This window comes from Tachyglossus aculeatus, chromosome 14 (assembly GCF_015852505.1).
Source record: "Tachyglossus aculeatus isolate mTacAcu1 chromosome 14, mTacAcu1.pri, whole genome shotgun sequence".
Classification (NCBI taxonomy): domain Eukaryota; kingdom Metazoa; phylum Chordata; class Mammalia; order Monotremata; family Tachyglossidae; genus Tachyglossus; species Tachyglossus aculeatus.
The window spans coordinates 42,658,858-42,673,451 of NC_052079.1; the positions used below are offsets into that span (position 1 = coordinate 42,658,858).

At 41.8% G+C, this 14,594-nt stretch overlaps 2 protein-coding genes across 4 annotated transcripts in view; one reads left to right on the forward strand and one right to left on the reverse strand.

Annotated features, from left to right (window-relative positions):
- The window catches only part of NUP37 (nucleoporin 37), a 34,278-nt gene extending 20,852 nt beyond the window's left edge, over positions 1-13,426 (reverse strand). For all 3 annotated transcript variants that reach the window (XM_038756873.1, XM_038756872.1, XM_038756871.1), the window contains exons 1-5: positions 13,347-13,426; positions 7,638-7,852; positions 6,440-6,564; positions 4,175-4,247; positions 1,103-1,197 (exon numbers count right to left, since the gene is read on the reverse strand). In XM_038756873.1, the coding sequence (XP_038612801.1) occupies positions 1,103-1,197; positions 4,175-4,247; positions 6,440-6,564; positions 7,638-7,793 (449 nt within the window). In that variant the 5' untranslated portion in view covers positions 7,794-7,852; positions 13,347-13,426. The remainder of the gene's footprint in view (positions 1-1,102; positions 1,198-4,174; positions 4,248-6,439; positions 6,565-7,637; positions 7,853-13,346) is intronic.
- An 80-nt stretch (positions 13,427-13,506) lies between these two features.
- LOC119936850 (PARP1 binding protein) overlaps positions 13,507-14,594 on the forward strand; it is a 54,797-nt gene continuing 53,709 nt past the window's right edge. Inside the window, exon 1 of the mRNA XM_038756384.1 lies at positions 13,507-13,551. The gene's annotated coding sequence lies outside the window, so the exon portion shown is untranslated. The remainder of the gene's footprint in view (positions 13,552-14,594) is intronic.

A 14,594-nucleotide genomic window follows, 5' to 3' on the forward strand; every position in this document is an offset into this window, starting at 1 on the left:
ACTGCATCCCCTAAATAGTGGTGTCGGCTAGCCTATTTTGTCGAATTAGCTTGTTTTTAGTTGATGTGATACAGTTCATAAGAGAAAAGGCAATAAAGTAGACTAAAAAACAGGAGAATGCAGATAAAGTTCCTTAGTAAAAACAAATTGTAATTACATTCAAAATCTTTTTGGTCTCTTGATCTTCAGTTGGCGTTTTAATGGTAAACAGCAACAGTCTGTTGCCTTTCTCCATTTAGGGCCCCAAAACGGTTCACAAATTTACTTTTGGGGTTCTGAGGGGGTGGGGGGCACAGCAAACAACAGATATGACAGCATCACTTTACACTGTGATATTCACGTGGATTAGGAATAGACCCAGACTCTTTAGGGAGAGAAAGTTTTTAAGCAGTCTAAGAACAACCCTATCAATCGATTGATGGTATTTACTGTGTGCACAGCACTGTTCTAAGCACTTTGGAAAGTACAATACAATAGAGGTAGGAGACGTACGCTCTGCCCAAAGCAGCTTACAATTTAGAGGGGGAAACCCTGTGTTTATGGATGGCTGCTTCCTTGGTGGTAGCGCTGAGGCGCATCTCTGTTTTGGGGGGCAAATGGCGAAAGTCACCGAAAAAGGTGGGAGAGAGAAAATGACAAATTTTTCCTGTAAAATTGAGGAGGAACAGGGCTCATTTTTAATGTCACTTTAAAAGAGGAAAAGGTAACTAAATAATAATCAATGGTATTTAATCAATCCCCCAGTGGCATTTATTGAGTGCTTGCTGTGTGCTTGGGAGAGTACAATACAACAGAGTTGGTAGACACATTCCCTGCCCATAATGAGCTTATAGTCTAGAAGGGTGGGGGGGACGGACGGACATTAATATGAATAATTCATAATATATAGTTTATAGATATGTACCTAAGTGCTGAGAGGCTGAGGCTGAGGCAAATACCAAATGCCCAAAGGCCATAGATCTAAGGTTTGCATTGACTGGATTCAGAATTCAAATTTCAAGTTCTAAACTTTATGTTCAGAACATACCTCTAACTTTATATTTGGAGTGACCTTGTTACAAATATTTTCCTATTATCCTTTAAGAAATGGAAATTCACATACCTGCATGTATGATCATCGCTCACACTTGCAACTTCTTGACCATCTATTGGGGCAAATACCAAATCATTGATATAGTCTGAATGGCCCTCTATAACCTAACAAGACATTTCAAAATGAAAATATGATTCACACCAGTTCCACTTGATATTTTCACAAGAATGCCTTATTTGTTCTACAGACAGTTCTCCAGCAATGTTATAGTTTAGAGTCCCACGGATACACATTTTAACAAATTATTCACAAGCAATCTGTATAACGTTATATCTGTTACATCTGTATAACATGTATAATCTGTATAATCTGAATAACATGTTATTTCCACAGGAAAAAAGGCAGAATATTCAATTCATTGTTTTTAGTTCCCTTGTCTTTTCTCAAAAGCATCCCAGGAATGAATAGTAGATGCTTCCTCTATTTATTACATGATTGCTACGTGCTAGATTCAAGATAGGTTGTAACAACTCCTTGCCCTTATCACCTCTCCGTCACATGGGAAACCGAGGCACAGAGAGGTTAAGTGATTTGACCCGTTTCGCAATTCTCCCATTAGACTAGACCTAAGAACAGACTTGAATCTACTGATTTCCAGGCTAACGGTCTATCCGCTAAACCACTTCATGCTTCTTCCACTCAGCATTTACTGTCTGCTGAGCCAAGTACTAAGTGTCTGGACAACGGAAGAGTTGCAATACTTGCCCTGGAGTTCACATCTGGCATTTAGTCCCACTGACCTGCCCAAGATCAGAAAAATCAATTCCCCTTCTAGCCCACTGATTCTAAAATGAACCAAATTCTACGCTTCCTTCCACTTTTTCTAGTTTTCACTATACTTTGCGTTAGAAAAACTGAACATGAAATGTTTATGTGGGATGCAAAATGATGTCGTATCAGTTGCTTCCTACAATTACATTTCGATTGTAAAGTGGTTCTTTCAAAATGTGTTACATGAATATAGAACCTTCCAATACGAGCAATCCAAAGTCTTGATGATGCTCTCTGCCTGTTCAGTTAAAGAGTTTCAGGCGATCCCAGGGCTCTTGATGACCTTCCGTCTGTTGCGTTAAAAGAGTTTCAGGATTTCTGCTGAGCCTGCCCCAGGTGGTCCTTCAGTCATAGGATAAGAGACCATGAGCTACAGAATCGCTAGGCAGCCAAACGACAAATCTGAAGAGTTCAGAGGACTAGGAAAAGGTTGCTACAGACAATACTAATAGTGCTGAGCCACAATACTTGCACAGATGCTCTGCGTTAACAAACAGAATTTAACACAAAGGGGAAGAATAGGTGTTAATTTTAAAATCTCCCACTAGTCACCAATACTACCAAGAGAGTACCTCCAGTGACTTTAGGAATATTTCAAAAAAATTCATTCTTTTATTACACAAATGCAAGTAAAAAAAGAAAACCCGCCATGTGTTTTAAGAGAGAATCCAAACCACATTTAATTATTTTATTTTTGATTCCCGTCTTGAATATTGTGTCTGTGTACCTATTCAATAGTCTCTATTCATTTAAGAACTGGGTGTGTACATCTTCACAGATGATGGCAACTAAAATTGTCTTTTCAACAACATAATGCACTTTACTGCATGACTTACTAACATTCAGCACAACACTACTCAGGTGTACAAACTAGGCACGCCCCATCTGAAGAAACCCTAATTTCGCTGTTGCCGTCTAACCAGAAAGTGTACAGGAAATCCACATTCTTGAGTGTATTCCTAATCCTGCTGTAGTGTACACTTTTTAAGAGTGCTGATTTAGATAGGTTGTGATGTGCAAAAAACATTGGTGGAGGTGAATAACAATTAGAGGAGTACTGTTTGTCTCTTGCAAGCCATATGTAACTGTTCACGCTCTCCTAGAATATGAACATTAGCGATCATTTATGGGGGAGCCAAGGCCCAGGAACTAAAGAATGCCGGACTGTAATTTGTACTTCCCAAGCGCTTAGTACAGTGCTCTGCACATAGTAAGCGCTCAATAAATACGATTGATGATGATGATGTAAACAAAATACAGCTGAAAGCTGAAGAGCAAGAAAAATTGTTTTAACCAGAACAGCGAGTAGACCTTGTTGGGGGGAAAAGGGAGGACGTGACGGTGAGTGGCAGACAGCATGTGTTCCTGGGAGGGGAGGGGAGGCGAGGAAATGAGAGACAGACAGCAAGGGCTGAGATAATAATAATAATAATAATAATAATAGCATTTATTAAGCGCTTACTATGTGCAAAGCACTGTTCTAAGCGCTGGGGGGGATACAAGGTGGTATGGGGATGGGGCTTGAGATGGGGAGTCAGGCTCTCTGCATGCCCCCGGCCCAGGTCCACGAGACTGTCTGTACATCCATCTCTCCAGATGGAGACAGACAGACAGACGGACAAACAGACGGACAGACAGAAAGATGGATGGACAAATGGACGGACAGATGGAAGGACGGACTGACATGCCAGACCACCACCCTTCCCGCCTCCGAAGTGTGATTAAGGTCACATCTCCAGCAGGCCTTCCCCCAATTATGCTCTCTTTTCCCCGGCTCCCTCTCTCTTCTGCACCTACATGTCTGGATCTGGACCTTTGGTATTTGATAATCGTCCCACCGTCAACCCCACAGCTCTTGTGGACATCTGTAATCTAAAGATATGTACATATATGTGATAAATTACTTATTTACATTAATGTCTGACTCCCCTTCTAGATTGTAAGCTCGTTGTGGGTAGGGAGCAAGTCTACCAACTGTTGTACTCTCCCAACTGCTTAGTACAGTATTCTGCACATAGTACGCACTCAGTAAATCCCATTGATTAACTGGACTCAGAAGGACTTGGATTCTAATACTGGCTCCACCACTTGTCTGCTGTGTGACCCTGGCCAAGTCACTTAATTTCTCTGTGCCTCAGCTAACTCATCTGTAAAATGGGGATTATTATTATGAGCTGCATGTGGAACATGGACTGTGTCCAACCTGACTAGTTTGTATCTACCCCAGAGTAAAGTACCCAGTATTTGGTGAGTGCTTAAATGCTAAACCCCCTCCCCCGAAAAAAAACCCCAAAACCCAATGTACCATACCTTATACTCATTCTTCTCTTGTAGATCTGAAGAAAATACTCTTAATTTCCTATCAGCAGCGGCAGTACAAAACCTAGAGTGAGCAATAAAATTGAAAACATCCATCGCATTAAAGATCACTAAAAATATCAACCAACAGACTGCCTATGGGGCAAGTGAATATTTTGAATGGATCCATTTCCAGTGGAAAGATTTAATTTTACCCTGACTATCCATGAGGTGAATGACCATCACCTGTGAAATTGTACTGTGCTGACAGAAGAAATGGATTTGTAGCTAAGTGATACTACTTCTAACTCTGAGTTTCCTTACAGAATTTGACTTATGTCTGCAGAAAGAATGGCTGGTTGGCAGGCTTTGCCATCTACTTTTGGTCTTCTTCCTTACCAGGACTATTGCACTGGCAATTCATCTGGTTTGAGAGAACCAGGCACCTTGCAATCATCATCTTCCAACTCCTTCTCCACTATAATCTCTACAGGTGGAGATACCAAGAGGTCAGAGCAAGGGAACCTGCCTAGGGAGGAGGGAAAAAACCCCAAAAAGCAAAACACCAGCAAACCCTGTTTCTGGAAGAAAACAAAGGACAGCCAAGAAGAATTAGTATATTATCAAAATAAAAAATAAAATGAGATAAGAAGCATCCTGGGCAGCAAGGAGATTAAGCCACCACTCTATGTTTGGAAAAACCTCTGCCACATTCCTGCTGTGTTTTCTGTACTTCAGTTTCCTCATCTATATAATGAATTAAATATCTGTTCTCCTTGCCCCCTTAGACTGTGAGGCCCGGCCCAAACACTTATGCAGTGCTTGGTATATTATTATTATTAATAACAATAATTAATAATAATAATAGTGGCATTTGTTAAGTGCTTACTGTGCACCAGGCATTGTACTAAGTACTGGGGTGGATACAAGCAAACTGGGTTGGACATGGTTCCTGTCCCTCCTGAGACTCACAGTCTCAATCCCCATTACACAGAAGAGGGAACTGAGGCACAGAGAAGTAAAGTGACTTGCCCAAGGTCCCACAGCAGACAAGTTGCAGAGCCAGGATTGGAACCCATGACCTCCTAACTACCAGGCTCAAGCATTATCTACTATGCCATGCAACTGTCTGTGCCTCCCTAAGGCCCCCAAATATGGCAATACTGGTGATTTCTTAAGATGTCTAAGAAAAGACTGATTTCATTTGATACTTTTAAGAATCTATTAATTACACTTCTGTCAGCATGTGTTTTAAGCAGGAAGTTGACTAAGTCAATTAATCAGTGGTATTTACTGAGCATTTACTGGGTGCAGAGCACTGTACTAAGATTCTCTTTTGATGCCTATTAAGGGTTCTTTGAAATGAACAAAGTCGTTATAGCTCACTTGATGTTTCTATGATTTACTTTTGCAGTTATGAAATGAACTTAGAATAATCATCATGGTATTTGTTTAGCACTTACTATGTGCCAAGCACCGTTCTACGCTCCGGGATAGATAAAAGCTAATCGGATTGGACACGGTCCATATCCCACATGGGGCTTTCAGTCAATCTCCATTCTACAATCTGAGGCACAGAGAAGTGAGGTGACTTAGGGTCACACAGCAGACAAGTGGCAGAGCCAGGATTAGAACCCAGGTCCGTCTGCCTCCCAGGGCCCTACTCTATCCACTAGGCTGCTTAGAACTATCTAACAAAATTCTAGTTGAGGAGATATTAAGTATTCTTGAAAAGGCCACTGGCTCTTAGAAAATGGCTCTAATATTAAAGTCACTCCCAGGGCCTAAAGATATTCCTCACTAACCAGCTGAACACTTGAGAAAGGGCTTAATTATTTCGGACTCTAGGGAGCTGTTTATTTCCCCGCATCAGTCAATGAAAAATGAAGTCGGCATTTCAGTTCAACTTCAAGATTTTAGAAAATATTTGAAGATCATCCCTATAAAGGAACAAGTCTCAGCAAGCAGCAAGCTAAGCAAATACCACCTTTATATTAATATATATTATTATATATATATATAATAAATATATATTATATATATATATATTATATTTATATATATATAAATCTGCTGAACTGCCTTCAGCAGATTTGAAGGTGAACGATCCACCCGAACTGCCTAAATAACTACCAGCAAATGATTTTAGTCACTAGAATTGGGCTCATCATGATTTTTCTAAAATACTGGAATACAGAAGTACTAGCAAGAGACCTCGAGGCACTTAAACATAAGCCAGATAACTTTCAAATTCAGTGAAATTAAAACAATACAAACCTGATCTGGGGAGGTAAAGCATCAAGCCTAGACTCTGGACTCCACGCTATGGCATCGACTCTGATTCCATGGTGAAATGTGCGGAGTGTCTTATACTGAATCCCATCCAGTTCTGCCTCCTCCTCCTGGACATACGTACAGAGATGTGTAAATTAGCTCAGAGAAAGAAAAGCACCATATTTTACTTAGAGGAATTACAGGAATTGCAATCAGTTTCCTAAATTATACATTAATAAATGGCAACTTCCACACATCCAAGACAATCTTACACTTTACCCTAACCGACAGAGGTGTTTCGGACACCTGGTTTGTGCCATAAGAAAACTCTTGTTACATGGTGTCGGTCAAGATTTTAGAAAATATTTGAACATTATCCCTATAAAGAAACAAATAACTACCTTTTAGAAAAGTCTGAGTTGGAACACAATTTTTAGTAAACTGCAGAATGGAAGAATAGACCGTGGCTGGATCCGAGAATACCATGGTTCCAGTTCTAGAAGGATGCATCCTTACTATGGGGAGGATTTCCTCCGGGAAGACATGCATCAGTTCAAAAAGGATTCATAGGATATTCACACTGAATGATGATTTTGCTATGTATGAAAGGAGTCTCGAAAGGAGGGGGGACAAAGAGAGAAGGGAAGCCCATCACAGAGGTACTGTAGTAAGCTACATTAGAGAAATTGAAAAGCAGTGTGATCTTGAGGAAAAAACCAGGACTAGGAGTCAGGCGTTTTAATCCTGGTTCTGCAACCTGCCTGTTGTTTGGTCTTGGACAAGTCACTTGACTTCTCTGTGCCTCAGTTTCCTCACCGGTAAAACAGAGCTTAAATACTATACCCCACGTGGGTCAGTGACTGTGTCCCCCATCTGATTATCTCGGGTGTCCCCTAAGCTCGGCCCAGTGTAAGTGCTTAATAAGTACCACAAGCATTATCGTTTTCAAGTTCTAACCTCTGTTTACTGAAAAGTGCCAAAATTAATCCAAACAATTCACTTAACTTTTCATTCGTTCATTCAATCGTATTTATCGAGCGCTTACAAAGCACTGTAGTAAGCTCTTGGGAGAGTACAATGTAACAACAGACACATTCCCTGCCCACAAGAACCTCTGTGGAAAAAAAGATGACTTCTTTAAGACTTCTCCCTATCTCCCTTCACTGCTCTCTGAAACGCTTCAATAGTTTTGCAGACCTACCTGAAATCTACATGTTCCAATGACGACATAATTATTGCCACCATACGCAATTAGCGTTCCTTCATCTCCACATTCAAAGGGATTAAATTCTACCACGTGCACATAATCCTCACAGTCTACCACGTAGGCGGCATTTCGTGATGAGTCTTGCTTCATCTTGAGTGACAAAGTTCAAGTTGGTGTAAAAAAAAATCCTTCTGGACCAGGTCACAGAACTACAGTACAACATAAACGGAGAGTTAGAAATTCCATAACACACCATAAAAAATATTCTGGTAGTTATAGTGCATCAAAATAACATTCCTTTAGCAGATGATACAAACAAGCCTATGATTTTACAACACTACTGGATAAACAGGAACAAGCATTCCACGTAAAAAAATGCTCATGGTCAAGTCAGTTTAAAATCTGGCAAAATAATGACACCAGATTCTCTCTGCTTAGTACTTGAGCTACATTTGCTAAAGGCAAAACATTTCCAAAAACCCTAAGTGATTTTGGGACACAAAAGGCATCACTTAATTTTTAAAAAAAGTTTTCAGTCGGTTTTAATGGTTAGTTTGTGGGCAAGCAGATCTGGGAGTTTTTTAAAAAATACTGGACATTAAAAAAAATTATAAACAAGAAACTCTCCAAGATAGAACACAACAGACCATGCCATGCTCAAAGGGGTAGACTGTGGTTTCCAGTTATCACCTAAATTAACCAATCAATAGTATTTACGAAGCCCTTACTGTGTGCACAGCACTGTTCTTAGCGCTTGGGAGAGTACCACAGAGTCGGTAGACACGATCATCTGTTTGTATTATAAATGTGGGCTTCAAACAATACTTGCGGCACCGCGTGTGAGTCCAAAACTAGTTAGGCTTAGTGCAGGTAACATGAGATTAATCAATATTGTACTTCCCAAGCGCTTAGTACAGTGCTCTGCACACAGTAAGCGCTCAATAAATACGACTGAATGAATGAATGAATATTTGGAGATTTGGCAACTTTATCCAGGAACCTCCTTTCTTCTCAGTTTGATGTATATTTTCTTCCAGTCTGTCCCACCTGAAGCCGGGGCTCCGGCACAAGTCAGATCAGTCAGTGGATTGCATTTATTAAGCGCTTACTGTGCGCAGAGCACTGTACTAAGCGCTTGGGAGAATGCAACAGAACAGAGTTGGTAGACACATTCCCCGCCTACAATGAGCTTACAGTCTAGAGGGGGAGACCGACACAATAATAACAATAGCAATAGTAATGGAATTTGTTAAGCACTCACTATGTGTTAAGCACTGTTCTAAGCGCTGAGGTAGACATTAATATAAATAAATTACAGATATGTATTCCCAAGTGCTATGGGGCTGGGAGGGGGGAATGAATAAGGGGAGCAGAAAAAGAAGGCCAAATTGGGCTGAACCCACCTTCCGAGGCAGACCCAAGTGAATGCTCCTTTCTTAACCCCTTATGTGCTGCAGCTCTCCTCAATGCAGGGGGAAAAGGGGGCACAGGTGATGAAGATGGTATTTGTCAAGCACTTACTTCGTGCAGACCGCTGTTCTAAGGGCTGGGGTAGGTACAAGGTAATTAGGTTGCCCCATGTGGGGCTCACAGTCTTAATCCCCACTTAACAGATGAGGGAACAGGCACGGACAACAAGTGAAGTGACTTGCCCAAAGTCACACAGCCAAGTACTTAGAGCAGTGCTTTACACATAGTAAGCGCTTAATAAATGCCATCATTATTAAGTGGCAGAGCTGGGATTAGAACCCATGACCTCTGACTCCCAAGCCCGGGCTCTTTCCACTTAGGTAGCTGTGCGGGACCTGTGCCTCAGTTTCCTCAACTGTAAAAGGAGGATCCACTACTTAGCCACCCTTCCACTTAAACATGTGGGGCACGGGCTGGGTCCAACCTGATTCTCCTGAATCTATCCCATCTCTTAGTTCAGTGTCTGGCATTGAGCAAGCCTTTATCAAATATTTTTTTTTTTTGAAAAAAGGTAGGTGGGTGGTAGTTTGGGGTGCTGGTGCCTGGGAAGACAAGATTTATGCCAATCCCTACCCTGTAGACTATGATTTTGTTGTGAGCAGGGATTGTCCCTCCCTCTGCTCTACCCCCTTCCCCGCCCCACTGTACTTGTGTATATTTTACCTATTATTCTATTTATTTTATTAATGATGTGTCTATATCTATAATTTTATTTATCTATTTTGATGCTATCGCTGCCTGTCTATTGGTTTTGTTTTATTGACTGTCTCCTCCTTCTAGACTGTGAGCCCGTCGTTGGGTAGGGAATTCTCTGTTGCCGAACTGTACTTTCTAAGTGCTTAGTACAGTGCTCTGCACACAGTAAGCACTCAATAAATATGATTGAATGAATTGTCACTCTCTATTGTACTGTACTTTTCCAAGTGCTCAGTACAGTGCTCTGCACACACACAATATACACACGGTCCCTACCCAACAAAGGGCTCACAGTCTAGAAGGGGGAGCCAGACAACAAAACAAAACATGTAGACAGGTGTCAAAATCTGACAAGCAGCGTGTCTCAGTAGAAAGAGCATGGGCTTTGGAGTCAGAGGTCATGGGTTCAAATCCCCGCTCCGCCAACTGTCAGCTGGGTGACTTTGAGCAAGTCACTTCACTCCTTCTAGACTGTGAGCGCACTGTTGGGTAGGGAACGTCTCTATGTGTTGCCAACTTGTGCTTCCCAAGCGCTTAGTCCAGTCTCTGCAGACAGTAAGCGCTCAATACAATTGATTGATTGATTCTCTGGGCCTCAGTTCCCTCATCTATAAAATGGGGATCATCATCATCATCAATCGTATTTATTAAGCACTTACTGTGTGCAGAGCACTGTACTAAGTGCTTGGGAAGCACACGTTGGCAACATATAGAGACAGTCCCTACCCAACAGTGGGCTCACAGTCTAAAAGGGGGAGACAGAGAACAAAACCAAACATAGTAACAAAATAAAATAAGTAGAACAGGTATGTAGAAGTACAATAAATAGAGTAATAAATATGTACAAACATATATACAGGTGCTGTGGGGAAGGGAAGGAGATAAAACGGGGGGGATGGAGAGGGGGTCAAGTGCTCAATAAATACGATTGATTGATGGATTGATTCTCTGGGCCTCAGTTCCCTCATCTATAAAATGGGGATGAATCAATCAATCGTATTTATTGAGCGTTTACTGTGCGCAGAGCACCGTACTAAGCGCTTGGGAAGGACAAGTTGGTAACATATAGAGACAGTCCCTACTGTGAGCCCCTCGAGGGACAACCTGATCACCTTGCAACCTCCCCGGCGCTTAGACCAGTGCTTTGCACATAGCAAGCGCTTAAAAAAATGCCATTATTATCATTTATTAAAACCGTCTGACCAAACAGAGTTAAAGCTATACTGAATGAAGTCTTCTAGACTGTGAGCCCACTGTTGGGTAGGAACTGTCTCTATGTGTTGCCGACTTGTCCTTCCCAAGCGCTTAGTAGAGTGCTCTGCACACAGTGAGCGCTCAATAAATACGATTGACTGATTGATTGAGAGCCCCTCGAGGGACAACCCGATCACCTTGCCACCTCCCCGGCGCTTAGACCAGTGCTTTGCACATAGTAAGCGCTTAAAAAAATGCCATTATTATCATTTATTAAAACCGTCTGAGCAAATAGAGTTAAAGCTATATTGGATGAAGTCTTCTAGACTGTGAGGCCGCTGTTGGGTAGGGACTCCTTCCCAGACTGAGCCCCTTCCTTCCTGTCCCCCTCTCCATCCCCCCCATCTTACCTCCTTCCCTTCCCCACGGCACCTGTATATATGTATATATGTTTGTACATATTTATTACTCTAATTATGTATTTTACTTGTACATATCTATTCTATTTATTTTATTTTGTTAGGATGTTTGGTTTTGTTCTCCGCCTCCCCCTTTTAGACGGTGAGCCCACTGTTGGGTAGGGACTGTCTCTCTATGTTGCCAACTTGGACTTCCCAAGTGCTTCGTCCAGTGCTCTGCACACAGTAAGCGCTCAATAAATATGACTGATGATGATGATTATTCTATTTATTTATTTTATTTGTGCATATCTATTCTATTTATTTTATTTTGTTAGTATGTTTGGTTTTGTTCTCCGTCTCCCCCTTTTAGACTGTGAGCCCACTGTTGGGTAGGGACTGTCTCTCTATGTTGCCAACTTGGACTTCCCAAGCGCTTAGTCCAGTGCTCTGCACACAGTAAGCGCTCAATAAATACGATTGATGATGATGATGATTCCTCTATTTATTTATTTATTTTATTTGTGCATATCGATTCTATTTATTTTATTTTGTTAGGATGTTTGGTCTTGTTCTCCGTCTCCCCCTTTTAGACTGTGAGCGCACTGTTGGGTAGGGACTGTCTCTAGATGTTGCCAACTTGGACTTCCCAAGCGCTTAGTCCAGTGCTCTGCACACAGTAAGCGCTCAATAAATACGACTGATGATGATTATTCTCATTTATTTATTTGTGCATATTTATTTTATTTATTTATTTATTTGATTATTCTCATGCATTTATTTGTGCATATCTATTCTATTTATTTTATTTTGTTAGGATGTTTGGTCTTGTTCTCCGTCTCCCCCTTTTAGACTGTGAGCCCACTATTGGGTAGGGACCGTCTCTCTATGTTGCCAACTTGGACTTCCCAAGCGCTTAGTCCAGTGCTCTGCACACAGTAAGCGCTCAATAAATACGATTGATGATGATGATGATTCCTCTATTTATTTATTTATTTTATTTGTGCATATCTATTCTATTTATTTTATTTTGTTAGGATGTTTGGTCTTGTTCTCCGTCTCCCCCTTTTAGACTGTGAGCGCACTGTTGGGTAGGGACTGTCTCTAGATGTTGCCAACTTGGACTTCCCAAGCGCTTAGTCCAGTGCTCTGCACACAGTAAGCGCTCAATAAATACGACTGATGATGATTATTCTCATTTATTTATTTGTGCATATTTATTTTATTTATTTATCTGATTATTCTCATGCATTTATTTGTGCATATCTATTCTATTTATTTTATTTTGTTAGGATGTTTGGTCTTGTTCTCCGTCTCCCCCTTCTAGACTGTGAGCCCACTGTTGGGTAGGGACTGTCTCTATATGTTGCCAACTTGGACTTCCCAAACGCTTAGTCCAGTGCTCTGCACACAGTCAGCGCTCAATAAATACGATTGATGATGATGATGATTCCTCTATTTATTTATTTATCTTATTTGTGCATATCGATTCTATTTATTTTATTTTGTTAGGATGTTTGGTCTTGTTCTCCGTCTCCCCCTTTTAGACTGTGAGCGCACTGTTGGGTAGGGACTGTCTTTATATGTTGCCAACTTGGACTTCCCGAGCGCTTAGTCCAGTGCTGTGCACACAGTAAGCGCTCAATAAATACGATTGATGATGATGATGATTCCTCTATTTATTTATTTATTTTATTTGTGCATATCTAGTCTATTTATTTTATTTTGTTAGGATGTTTGGTTTTGTTCTCCGCCTCCCCCTTTTAGACTGTGAGCCCACTGTTGGGTAGGGACTGTCTCTAGATGTTCCCAAGCGGTTAGTCCAGTGCTCTGCACACAGTAAGCGCTCACTAAATACGATTGATTGATTGATTGATTGATTGATTGAATGGCGGGGCGCGGCGGCAGTCCCCCCCCCCCCGTCCCCAGCCCCTCAAATACGCACCAAAGATGGAGGTCAGAGGGCGCCTCAGGCCTGTCCTGAGGCGAGGGGGCGGGCGAGCGGCCCACTTCGGGCCTGGCGGGTTATACTTCCGGGTCAAAGGTCGCGCGCTGTGATTGGCCGCCCGGCCAAGCCGGCCCACATTCGAACCGACCCGCGGGGAAGCGGCTGAGGCGGCGAGGCCTCGGGCCTCGTGAGGGGAGCTGAGGTGAGCTGAGCTGATGGACGCCCCTCACTCTTCCTCCCTTCAAGGCCCTACTGAGAGCTCACCTCCTCCAGGAGGCCTTCCCAGACTGAGCCCCTTCCCTCCTCTCCCCCTCGTCCCCCTCTCCATCCCCCCATCTTACCTCCTTCCCTTCCTCACAGCACCTGTATATATGTATATATGGTTGTACATATTTATTACTCTATTTGTTTATTTATCTTGTACATTTCTATCCTATTTATTTTATTTTGTTGGTATGTTTGGTTCTGTTCTCTGTCTCCCCCCTTTTAGACTGTGAGCCCACTGTTGGGCAGGGACTGTCTCTATGTGTTGCCAATTTGTACTTCCCAAGCGCTTAGTCCAGTGCTCTGCACATAGTAAGCGCTCAATAAATACGATTGATTGATTGATTTTATTTTGTGAGTACGTTTGGTTTTGTTCTCCGTCTCCCCCCTTTTAGACTGTGAGCCCACTGTTGGGTAGGGACTGGCTCTATCTGTTGCCCACTTGGACTTCCCAAGCGCTTAGTCCAGTGCTCTGCACACAGTAAGCGCTCAATAAATACGATTGATGATGATGAATAAATACGATTGATGATGATGATGATTACTCTTATTTATTTTATTTGTGCATATCTATTCTATTTATTTTATTTTGTTAGGATGTTTGGTTTTGTTCTCCTTCTCCCCCCTTTTAGACTGTGAGCCCACTGTTGGGTAGGGACTGTCTCTACATGTTGCCAACTTGGACTTCCCAAGCGCTTAGTACAGTGCTCTGCACACAGTAAGCACTCAATAAATACGATTGATGATGATGATGATGATTATGTATTTATTATTTTATTTGTGCATATCTATTCTATTTATTTTATTTTGTTAGGATGTTTGGTTTTGTTCTCCGCCTCCCCCTTTTAGACTGTGAGCCCACTGTTGGGTAGGGACTGTCTCTAGATGTTGCCAACTTGGACTTCCCAAGCGCTTAGTCCAGTGCTCTGCACACAGTAAGCGCTCAATAAATACGATTGATGATGATGAATAAATACGATT